This window comes from Stegodyphus dumicola, chromosome 4, assembly GCF_044657685.1.
Source record: "Stegodyphus dumicola isolate Sdum_Otavi_A_Nest chromosome 4, ASM4465768v1".
Taxonomy (NCBI): domain Eukaryota; kingdom Metazoa; phylum Arthropoda; class Arachnida; order Araneae; family Eresidae; genus Stegodyphus; species Stegodyphus dumicola.
Genome location: NC_140771.1, coordinates 166,205,565 through 166,218,681, shown reverse-complemented (window position 1 = coordinate 166,218,681; position 13,117 = coordinate 166,205,565). Strand labels below are relative to the sequence as shown.

General features: G+C 33.4%; 1 protein-coding gene across 1 annotated transcript in view; it reads right to left on the bottom strand.

Annotated features, from left to right (window-relative positions):
- Positions 1-572: 572 nt before the first annotated feature.
- The window catches only part of LOC118187957 (glycerophosphocholine cholinephosphodiesterase ENPP6-like), a 275,565-nt gene continuing 263,020 nt past the window's right edge, over positions 573-13,117 (bottom strand). Inside the window, exons 6-8 of the mRNA XM_085815738.1 lie at positions 12,113-12,250; positions 3,030-3,144; positions 573-863 (exon numbers count right to left, since the gene is read on the bottom strand). Of these exons, the coding sequence (XP_085671864.1) occupies positions 628-863; positions 3,030-3,144; positions 12,113-12,250 (489 nt within the window). The 3' untranslated portion in view covers positions 573-627. The remainder of the gene's footprint in view (positions 864-3,029; positions 3,145-12,112; positions 12,251-13,117) is intronic.

The following is a 13,117-nucleotide window of genomic DNA, read 5'->3' as shown; positions in this document are numbered from 1 at the left end:
TGCTTTTATTTCATTTTCTGTAACTGAAAGTCATCTTCAGATCGATTCTAATGGCGTTTCCTATTTAATAAAAAAAGATACAGTTCATTAATAGTTTTATTAAACTTCACTAAATCTATCACCGTCGTATTTTGTAATGGTCTCCAATTTATAATTCTTATTTTATTATACACATATTTTATTGTAGGTTTTCCTTTTTCTCATGAATGGAAACAGTCTTCAGTTTTTCTTTCCAACTTAAAGGTGTTAAACAAGAAACTGTTCCGAAACAATTAATCTCGGATACTACTGAATAAGTTTACGGATAGACATGTAAATGGATATTTTAATGACTCAGTAATTCAGTTAAAATGTAAAGTTATTCTAAATAATGGAAAGAACGTTTCATATTCCTTCATGACTTGTAAACCTCCTAAGAATATGTCGTTTGTTTCTACTGATAGATAAAGTAGAATCTGATCTGTAATCTCTGAATATTTAACATTTTTGTACATGTATAAAAAATGCTAAATACCTGGGCAATAATGTTAATATAACATTTTGAGGTATATCATTTTAGAACAAGAATACCATTCATTTTCATATCAAACTTTAATAAAAATTATACAAAAATATACCTATACACTATCACGATATGCAGTTGTGATATTTGTACCAGTATAAGCATAAAAATATAATTGTTGATAATTCTAATGAAAGTTTTGTAAGTCTATGACTCGAAGAAAACTGCATTGCCACAACCATTCCTTTTGTCGCACTTATTGTTCCATTATTCGGCAAAGGTTCTATGCCAAGAAGGTCGCACAAGATGTTGTAAATGTCCACAATATGCAGAGGAGGTGATATGTAGTTTCTTCGCAAACCTAAAAGTAAAGTCATACTTATATAAAGGAAATACAACTGATTTAGAGTTTTCTTGACATAGACACCATAAGAAATGCTAAATAAATTGAAAAATGCATGTGATTAATCATTTCAGATTAAATAATGAGAAAAAGAGAACATTGCTTTATCACAGCTTGTAGATTACATCTCACTGTATGTGACACAATATTCGTTTCGTTTAGAAGTAATGTTTAGAGCAAAAGTTGAAACTAGTATCCACGGAGCAGGGTTCTTCAGCAGAAGTTAACGACAAAATACAATTCAACAACACCAGGCTCTATCCCACATACACTTTCCATTGGTTTCTGACACTTTGCCGCATAATGGAATTCCGGTCAGAAGAATAAATATGTAGAGATTTTATCAGTTTCATTCCATAACTCACCTTAAGGTTGCCACAGATATTCACATTGAATGACTATCCATCAGCCAATTCCAAAATTACTTCCAACTTCTTAATTAAAGTTAGCGAACAGGTAATAGCAGTTTCGAGCAAATATTAAAAAATAAAATATAAAACGTGTTAGTAAACAAGATTTTCTAAAATACTGATCTGAAAAATCTTTTACGTGTTACTCTGTGCAGATACTTGAGACATTTTAATGATTGAGTAGATTGCAAGTGCATGGTTATTGACTACACATACAAATATTTACACGATTGCGTTTACTGTAAATACAGGTAATAATTAACAGAAATGAATTATGCTATAATTACTTATTTTTGTTCCAAGGAATTGTGTTACTCTATAGTTCTGTGTAACAATCTATGGGACGTTTTTAGACTTGAAAATTATTTTTAATCTTTTTCAAATGCTGAATGTGTTTCTTCATTATTAATGTATATTGTGCGATTCCCATTTATCTACCTCCTTTTTGTTTGCCTACAAGTGACCGAGTGAATAAGACTGGGGATAATGTTAGTTTGATCCGAGTTCAAAGCATGAAAAAGGGCTGTCTGCTTATGTGTCTGTCTAAGTCTGCTTCGTTAGTAGCCCAAGAATATCGTAAATGCATGTCAGTTTTCCTTAGAAATGTCATACATGACCGCTTCTCTTCTCTTACGCAAGTAGCCCTTGTGCAATTTGCCATTAACTGATAAATTATATCTAAAGATTTTTCATGCTCAGACTGAATACTTTACTTCCTCGAATTACTACCATAATTTTCATTCTAATACTTCCTTTATATTCACGACTACGTCTAATATTGCATCGATTCTATTTTGCTTGTATAGACCTTTGTCCCTCTCAAAAAAAGCTCTGAAATTCTCATGGAGGCGAAAACCTTCGAAATTTGTAAATCATTTCAGAATTTTTTCTTATACATCCCATACTGAGTATCAAATCTTTGCTTTTAATCATGTCCATACAGCTCACGCTTCTAATACTCAATATGGCATCATATCTTCGTATGTCATCCAAGACAAGTTTGAAATTGATTAGAAGCTTTACTCTTTCGCTGCTCAGCAGTGTTATTATTTTCTCTATGATTTCGACATGGGATTTAGCCAATAAATTAGCATTACTTTCTTCGACATGAACGCATAAAAGAAAACACTTTTTTGATAACGTATAACATAGATTATATTTTACGAAGATCAAAGGTTAGTACAATGAATATGCCTGCTTCCATTGATTCACTTGACCAAAATGAGATTATGTGAAAATTTCGTATCTGCTATTTGCATGAATATAAATAATACGTTCATCGGCGATACAAAAGATAAAGTTTTTTGCGAGGAATTATTCAAAAATGTGACGAAGAAATATTATCAAATGATGATTTATTTTTTGCAGTTTACAAGGCCATCTGACATAGTACGTATGTGTTTTTAAATTAGGTCCATCCAAGTTAACTGTTATACATAATTATTAATACACCGGTTTCGTATAAACTTTATAAAAATCCATCTAGTTTTAGTGAAATTGTCTTGCACATGAAAAACGAACAGAACTATTCTGTAATGATTTTCACTATAAATTTATGCTAAACTTCGATTACCTTGAACATAGAAGAAGCAGGCAGATTTCTAAACATTTATTTGTGTCCAAAAGAACATAATATAAATATTTACGTACACTAAAATATCTCATTAAGCACTAAATTTTAAATAGTCTTTAGGCATCAGAATTGAAATATTACCTGGTCCTCTAGCGTAGAATATACTCCTCATATCTGGCTCTTCATATGGATCATAACCATGTGAACCCAAGGATATGGAAGAACCGGTTGGAATACTTTTTCCGGGAATATCCAGCTAGAAGAGGAAGGATGGGGAAAAACACAATTTTGTATAAAATTATAAAAATGCAAGTTTATGTCACAAAATAAAAACACTCAGCATATCTAAAAATCATAAATATTTGGGAATGCTTCCTTATAGTAAGTTTAGAATTATTGTATGCACCTAAAAGTTCTATAAAATGAACTCTAGTCATTGTAAATCAGTTTGATAAAAATGAGCGCATGAAATGTGTCCTGTATAGGCCAACGAATTTACTCTTAAAGTTTAAGAATTAAACTCATATTTCCTTGTAGATCTTAGTAAGGTAATAATGAATTAATACATTTTCATTATAAAAATGTGCAAATGAAACGGCTGAAAAACTTTAAATTGTGAAACCTCCTGAGTCTATTTTTAAGTTTGATAAAGAGTCTAAAGGTACCCTGTTCCTTCTCTATCTTGGCATTTCCAATTCCTCTAGAGGTTTAAAATAAGCTATTTATTGTAAGTTATTGATTTAACTGGTAAAGGAGTCTTGACTGGTTTCTGATTATGAAGTATGAAATTTCGGGTCTGACAATCATTCTTCCAGAGCTTGAGAATGCTACTAATTTTGCAAGAACTATTAATAACTGTTGCTGTGTATATTTTCTCCAACGTCAGAATCATGAACAATAAGTTTACAAACATGTTGAATTCTATAATATTATATAAGAAAAGTTACCAGTGCTTTCCAAAGATGTTCCGCTAGAACGCGATTTCGATGTATTGCATATGGGACACATTTTGAGGCATTGAAATGAAACTTCTCAAACACTTACAGTTGATGAAAACTTGAATTCAGCAAACGAGTTTCATCTGTGGTTTACGGTTATCTGTCTAGTCGAAGATGTTCTAAAGATATAAACAATAATAAAATATCTTATATTTTCTTGTTATCAGTCTTCTAACAATCGTTAGACGTTACCGTAACTCATATTCTTAACATCATAGTGCCATAAAAGTTTTTATCTTTAAAAAACACATAGTGGTAATTAATTATTCTTTCGTTTTCATAAAAAGTGCTGTATCAAGTTGAAGTATCGTGTGGCCCCCAACTTGTCCGCAACAGTCGTAGTGACTGCTACCAGGTGTAAAATTACACAGACACGTAAGAAGGGTTTAAAGCCCTTTTTATTCAACTTTAAAAATAACAGCTGCATCCACTTGAATCTCGCAAACTACGCCGACCCGGCGGTTTAACAGAAACAGAATGTAAAACTGAAAAACGACTGGATGAATAAATAGCTAGATCACTACCCACGAGGCTCTGAGGTCTTAACTAACCTAACCGCGTTCTAAAATACAGCTGAGATTCAGCGAGGTTACTAATTAAGCAGTTGAAGGATTCAGCAGAAACTGCCAAGATAGGCACACAGGCCGAAACGCGCGGTTCTTAAATTTCTACCTAGCAACCTTCACGTTCGCGATTCAGAAAGCACACCTACAAACTCGTTTTCCTTCTATTTAAACTCAACTTACTTTTGCTAAATTTGAATATACTGCGCGCTCTACTACAATTTACATACTCTAGCATTGGCAGTTCTAGGGGAAGTAAAGTCTTGACAGGAAAGATAGCTTAAACTTAAAATAAATGTTACTTAAAATAAATATAAATCCTACAAGGTAACCGCTTAATGTCGAATAATATATTACTTCTTATCATTAGAACTCATACTTCCTAAGAGAATTAATTTCTCTGTGCATAATTGTAGTTCAAAACAACGTCCGTTATAAAACTTTTCACACTTCATAATTTTATGTATTTTAAACCTTTACCATTCCTTTACAGTGTTTTGTAAATTGCTAGGTATGTTTATTCTTCTCACGTCATTCTGACTAGTATGGCGATTAGCGTTGCTGGCTACTATATAGGTGGGTCAGGTTTCGAATCTGGAAAATACATAAATTTGTGATAGAGGAAGAGGAATAGGAAGCTTTCGAATCCATCTAAATGGGAAAAAAATATTTAACTTTAATTTTGCTTATAATTATAACTTAAAACTTTACTTATAAGTAAACTCGCTATAAGGTTTCCAGGGCATTACGCAATGAGAATCATTCTGTCTCTCTTTCGCCTATGAAGAATTTGTTGGTTTGATTAGGATTATGATCAGATTGAGAAGATTAGTAACAAGAACAGCAACCCTTTGAAGATGAAAGAGGAAGTTCGTATATGTAACTAAGGGGATGAAGACTGCCTCAAACGAGTTCACGGTAAATGCAAACTTTTGTCGATAAAATTAATCTAGAGAAAAACTGTTAAATTCATGGAAACAAGGAAACTACTAATGTAAACTTAGAAGTGTTAAATTAATATTTTGTCATTTAGACTTACTATATTTATTAACATATATATATATATATATATATATATATATATATATATATATATATGTATGAGTAGCAGGAGTGCAACAACTCAACACAACTAACGGCATTGCAGTGAGATGAGAGATGGACGATGGAAGCGAAAGAGAAGAGTCATGTTTTCGACTAAGACGTATTAATAGATGGCGAAGCTGTTAACTTCTCAAATATAACTATTTTTTTTCATTTGTAAATACTCATCACTGTATCTCCATCAATAACTAAATAAATACTTAGTCACCTAAATGTGTGTCGTCAGCGTAGAAATCCCCTAGACGCCGAGTTTACATGGGCGCGCATTTGTTACTCATGAAGGCCAGTATGAATTCCTTAAAGTTCCCTTTGGACTGTGCAACAACTCCTAGTGTTTTTCAAAGATTTATCAATACCATATTCAGACCTCTCATTAGCGATCAGACTGTTATAATTTATATGGATGATATAATTATTCCATCTAAGGACGAAGACGACGGAATTAAACAATTACGACGAGTCCTTCAACTTGCCTCAGACTATGGTCTAGAAATAAACTTTCAGAAATGCAACTTTCTAAAGAAAACAATTGAATTCCTAGGTTATGTTATTCAAGATAACACCATTCGACCCTCACCGTCCAAAACACGCGCTGTACAGTCATTTCCTGAACCCAAAACAGCTAAACAGGTTCAAAGTTTTCTTGGCCTAACTGGTTACTTTCGAAAATTCATTCAACATTATACCAAAATTGCAAAACCCCTCAGTGACTTACTACGTGAGTCCACTCCTTTTGAGTTTCGTCCTGCGCAACAGCACGCTTTCTTAAAACTGAAAGAAGCACTTTCCAGTGATCCTGTTCTGCACCTTTGCCAACAAGGTTTACCGTGTTATGTAGAGAAATTATCTGATAGCGTTATAAAAAAAAATTAAATGAATGATTTTATGATTTATGGAAATTTAAATTTTATTTTGATTCTGAATTATTTAATTTAAGGCTTTAATTTTAGGGAGAAACAGATGCTTCTGGAAATATTATTTAGTTTAAATGAATATTATTTATTTTCTTTTATTTGTAAATCTTGTACAAACTTTTATTCATTGTGAAAGAAGCGGGGAAAGGGAGGCAATTTTCGCCAAGTCATGATTTCGCGCGCTTTAGAATGTTCGAGAAAGAATTTTCATTGTTAGTTGACCTTAAGAGAGGAAAGTACGTGACGCAAAGGTCAAAGGTTGCTACTTGTCTTTCAATGTAAGTCATTCAGGTTTTTGGCGATTGAGGGTCCGGTTGTTGGCTAAGTGAAGAAGGGCGCGCATGCGCGATCACCCTTTTTTTCCGCATTCTGGAGTTGAAAACGAAGATTTGGCCATAATTAAGGGGGCGATAAGTGAAGCCATAGTGGGAGCCCGTTTGGTGAAGGAGAAGAAGGAAATTTGAGTTGGACACACTTACTTTTGGCTGACTCTCGGACTGACTCGCTGATTTTTGGGCTTGCTGGACAAAATGTAAGTGACTCCGAGAGGTGTTTTCCGGCGGGGAGCGGCAAATATGCTCCCCGGCCGCGTTTTGGTTAAGAGGCGAGACTCTCTTACACACTTACTCGTGGACTCACTTAGACACTTCTTTTTGGGCTGACTCTCGGACTGACTCGCTGATTTTTGGGCTTGCTGGACAAAATGTAAGTGACTCCGAGAGGTGTTTTCCGGCGGGGAGCGGCAAATATGCTCCCCGGCCGCGTTTTGGTTAAGAGGCGAGACTCTCTTACACTCTTACTTTTTGCACTCGCGCACTTACTGGTTGGCTGGACTTGTGGATGTTACTCTGGAACTTACTTGGGACGTTACCCGTGAAGCTTGCTCTTGGGATGAGTAAGAACAGGCGAGCCGTAATTTCCTAGCAACAACGTTTCTGACCGGCGAAATTTGAACGAGTTACCTGCGTGTTGACATAGGACTTTCAGGACCAAGCGGATAGCCGTCCTGGGCAGCAGTGCTCCTGTTTCTGTTCTACAGTAGTGAAGTGGGTCTACATTTTTAGAACCAGTGTCAAGATGAGCCCGGCCGACATCAACGCGGGATAAGATAAGAGTCCTCCGCTTCAAGATGTCCCTTCAAGATAAGTTTTTATTTTTTTTGGTGTGTTTGAACTTTAGGCAAGCTTTTCAAAAACGTCCTTAGCAGAAAAAAAAAACAACGTCAAATCTAAAATTTAACTCTCAGGCCTTAAATTGTTTCCCTTTCCTTTCTTTTAAATCACCAGACAAACCTTAAGTTTTTTTTATGAATTACTGCCTTTTACGGCAAGTAGTTTCATATTTAACCTTTTTTTATATGAATTTAAGATATAAGATTGGTGCCGTGAAGTAAGATTCATAACATTATTTCCCGGCGTGAACTTAAGCAATTTAACACTAGTGTTATCTATAGTGAATCGTATAGTGAAACGTGTACAGCATTTTTGCGTTGTGAAAAAAATGCATTCCGGGACCGCGCCGTGAGAGGATCGAAAACATAAAACATATACAAGATATAAAGGAAAAGTTCATATTAAATATATAAAGAAAACATACTGTAAGAGGTTCCAGATTAAATATCAGTTTATTCAATTACAACACAATAAGAAAAATCTTAACCTCATCTGAGAGTCTGTTCATTTAAATTCATAAAAAAAACTTAAGGTTTGTCTGGTGATTTAAAAGAAAGGAAAGGGAAACAATTTAAGGCCTGAGAGTTAAATTTTAGATTTGACGTTGTTTTTTTTTTCTGCTAAGGACGTTTTTGAAAAGCTTGCCTAAAGTTCAAACACACCAAAAAAAAATAAAAACTTATCTTGAAGGGACATCTTGAAGCGGAGGACTCTTATCTTATCCCGCGTTGATGTCGGCCGGGCTCATCTTGACACTGGTTCTAAAAATGTAGACCCACTTCACTACTGTAGAACAGAAACAGGAGCACTGCTGCCCAGGACGGCTATCCGCTTGGTCCTGAAAGTCCTATGTCAACACGCAGGTAACTCGTTCAAATTTCGCCGGTCAGAAATGTTGTTGCTAGGAAATTACGGCTCGCCTGTTCTTACTCATCCCAAGAGCAAGCTTCACGGGTAACGTCCCAAGTAAGTTCCAGAGTAACATCCACAAGTCCAGCCAACCAGTAAGTGCGCGAGTCCAAAAAGTAAGAGTGCAAGAGAGTCTCGCCTCTTAACCAAAACGCGGCCGGGGAGCATATTTGCCGCTCCCCGCCGGAAAACACCTCTCAAAGTCACTTACATTTTGTCCAGCAAGCCCAAAAATCAGCGAGTCAGTCCGAGAGTCAGCCAAAAGTAAGTGTGTCCAACTCAAATTTCCTTCTTCTCCTTCACCAAACGGGCTCCCACTATGGCTTCACTTATCGCCCCCTTAATTATGGCCAAATCTTCGTTTTCAACTCCAGAATGCGGAAAAAAAGGGTGATCGCGCATGCGCGCCCTTCTTCACTTAGCCAACAACCGGACCCTCAATCGCCAAAAACCTGAATGACTTACATTGAAAGACAAGTAGCAACCTTTGACCTTTGCGTCACGTACTTTCCTCTCTTAAGGTCAACTAACAATGAAAATTCTTTCTCGAACATTCTAAAGCGCGCGAAATCATGACTTGGCGAAAATTGCCTCCCTTTCCCCGCTTCTTTCACAATGAATAAAAGTTTGTACAAAATTTACAAATAAAAGAAAATAAATAATATTCATTTAAACTAAATAATATTTCCAGAAGCATCTGTTTCTCCCCAAAATTAAAGCCTTAAATTAAATAATTCAGAATCAAAATAAAATTTAAATTTCCATAAATCATAAAATCATTCATTTAATTTTTTTTTATAACGCTATCAGATAATTTCTCTACATAACACTATTTGAAAAGTTGAGATTTTGTGTAAATTTATTAACATGCTAGCAGCATCGCTGCCAGCCTTCGTCTGGCTTTTAAATGTACCGGAAAAATGGCTGAAGGGAACACCAAACGTTAAATTAAAAAACTGCGAAGAATTTTACTCTGCAGAACAACTTCATAAAAACGTTATTGCGTATAACAAAATTACAATGAAATAAGCAATATCCCTTAATATTAATTATCCTAATAAATAAATTAACCAACTTCCCTTTGCAAAATCTTAAGAACTCAAATGGCATAAAGGAGGTTAAGAACATTGTTTCCTAAAAAAAATCACTCAAAACTTTTCAATACCTTAAAAACAGTGAAATGTGCAATAAATAACATAAAAGAATACAAAAAACAAAATATTCTGAAAAGCAAAATATAATTAATGATATTTTATCTTATATTTTCAAGACGAAAAAAATTACAATGAAATAAGCTATATTCCTTAACACAAATATTAACTACCCTAATAAAAAAAAATTAACCAACTCACCGTTGAAGAAAAAAAATCATGCAAAACTTTTCAACATCTTACAAAAAGTGAAATAAGCAAAAAACATAAAATTCCGCTCAGAATTTTACTCTGCAGAACAACTTTATCAAAAAAGAAATCAATAAAAATGTATTTATATACATTTTTATTGATCAATAAACGTATATAAATGACAATGAAATATGCTAATCTCTTAAAAACAGTGACAAAATAAATAAGATGAAAAATTGTTGCCAAACCCATATTTCTAAAAGAATGAAACTATGCAAAATGATGCGCTTTAATCAAAAATCTATCAACAAGAATAAGACAGGAAAATTGTTGCCAAAATCACATTTTTAAAGATGTTAGATGTGGGAAGTTTACTCGGAAGCTTGATTTAAAGAGTTTTTTAAAAATACAAACTATTATCATTTTTCCAAAATTCTTTTTGTAAAAGGAGTCGCAAGGATGAAAGTTTAACGTGTCCAATAATCAAAGAAAAATAAACTGTACATTTTTATAAAATAAGCTTTTTTAGAAAAAATCCCGTTGAAAAGGTGTTAAGCTCCCTTTGTTAAATAAATTCGTATTGAAGCGATTTATTGAAACACGAAATTTACTTTTAAGTTCGTAAAATAGCTAAGTGCCTACGTTTCATGACGATGTGAAAATGGATTGCGTAGAGTAAAATCACGCTTTCTTATAGCCCATTAAGTCTCAAAATGACGCGATGTCGTCACAAAACATAAAATAAAAAAAATTCTAATTCGAATATCGAAAAACTCGGTTCGAGGTGCACTGGCTCTTGTCTAGATGCACCTATGTACCAAATTTCGTAGCCGTGGGTCTATTAGCTTACGCGCAGCGCAAACGAAAGACGCACATACACACACAGACAGACTCTTTCTTTTATTTATATGTAGAGATAGAACTACGTCTTTCTAGTACAAGAATGGTAAAGTATTTAATATAATAGTAAAATAATAAAATAAAATAATAAACTTTTACCTTTACTTAATTGCAGAGCCTGTCAAACTTAGTTGCATTTCAATCTACTGTTAGGGAATGGTAGATTTAGTTTCCTTATTAAAAAAAAAAAACGAGACTAAAGTTTCTTGCTTTAAAACTCGGAATCTCGAATTTAATTGGACAAATAAAATATTGCTTATTGTGATTCTTAAGCTTAATGCCTTATTTTCTTAATAAATGACACCAACAGTAGCAAATCTTTGACATTTATGGAACCTTACAAAGCACTGTGAACACGTACTTCTATATAGATAAGAATAGAGATTGCAGTGCTGTGTTCAGAAATTAGATATAATTATAAAACAAAAAGTCTTACTTGTCAGACGCTTTTGCGCGCCTTCAGTGCTTTAAAAACACGAGTTCACTAAACATCCATTTAAAATAATCATACCAAGACAAGCTGCAAATATTTGCAATACAGTAAGCAAAATCTGTTGATATCAGTCTTTAGGATGGGTTTAAAGGAGACAAGGCAGCACTAACGTTGTGCATTATATAGTGAACCCACAAAATAGACTAATTAATTCTAATAAAGTTCTGAACCTGTACCATGCGTTCATAAGTTAAAAGGTACAGATAATAAGTTATAATAAGTTCATAAGTTAAAAGGGACAGATAATAAGTTATAATAAGTTCATAAGTTAAAAGGGACAGATAATAAGTTATAATAAGTTCATAAGTTAAAAGGGACAGATAATAAGTTATAATAAGTTCATAAGTTAAAAGGGACAGATAATATAATGTCTACTGTAAGTGTTTTCCTGAATGAGGGCAGCAATTCACCGTTTATCAGAATTCGCCATTTAAATTTGCTTCATCACTAAATGCATGAATCGCTCATGCACACTCATAAATGTTGCCAAAAATATAAATGCTTAAAATGCAATAATATGCAAAGGAGTTAAATGCTTAAAATAATATACAAAGGAGTAAAATATATTCTCCGTATATAGCACAGGATGAAAAGGGAAATAATGCGTAAGGCTAAATATATCTCGTTTACACATTCACCTTCTTTTCCTGGAGAACAAGTGTGAATGAAAACGCGACAGAGAAAAGGAATTAAAAAAATCGGTAACTGGTAAGAGAGACAAAAATTGAAATATCGTTCCTAAACAACGTTTCAGACTTAGCTTGTTCATCCACACATATACACACAAGGGTTTTACAGAAAAACATATATGAAAAATATTTTACTCACTCCCTGAATATAATAATTTTTGGATGCCACAAGCAATAACGGAAGAGTTAATCTATTATGTTTCACATGATAATGTTCTGGAATTTCATCCTTTTTGTATACTTTGAGGCCAGGAATACCAGTCAAAGCTTCATAAACCTAGAGTATAGAAAATTAGAAAATAAATAATTTAAAATGTATCAGAATATTTTAGAGATTCTTCAAAATTTTTTACTTATGTGCATTTATCTTTCAAATGAACAAACGATTAAATAAGAAAATATATTTCTCAGAGCTGGGCATGTTAAATTTATGCGCTAATTTAAGCGTATAAGTTTTATTATATGAAATACACCAATGCACATAATGAATAAAAAATTTGCAAAATGCATTAACACCAGGTTTTCAAATCAGAACGGTAACATGCTAAAATAAAATTTAAAATTAGTAAAGAAACAATCTTGCATTCGGCATAGATTTAGACTGAAACTCGAGAGTTTTTTTGTGTAAATCTACGCCTACAAATACAAGTTTGTTACCTTGCTAATTTTAAAATAGGTTGTCACATATTTACAACAGTAATTTTAGATCAAATATTTTCCATCCCTTAGACGTTTCCCCATTTCATTCCAATAGACATGAATTTCTGAAACCTATAGTATCCCGGAATTTATAAGATCTATAAGGATTAAAAATATATCAGAATAAATAAAAATTAGTGTAGACGGTGTTACGTAATAAATGGTTTGTACGCAATAAATTTTTGTTTATATTTCAATTGAATAACTATCATTAATATAGGTATAACAAACAAACCTATGAAAATTAATGCATGAGTTTAATTAGCAGCTTTGAGCACATTTTAACACAAGCTAGAAAGTAATACACAAGCTAGAAAAGTGAATACGGGTGTAAAGGCAGTGGGACCCTCCATTGACCTTCCTTTAATTCCATTTCCTCTTATCTTACCATTCCTAGTAGAATTTTATCATGAGCTAGAAAAGTGAATACAAGTATCACGACATT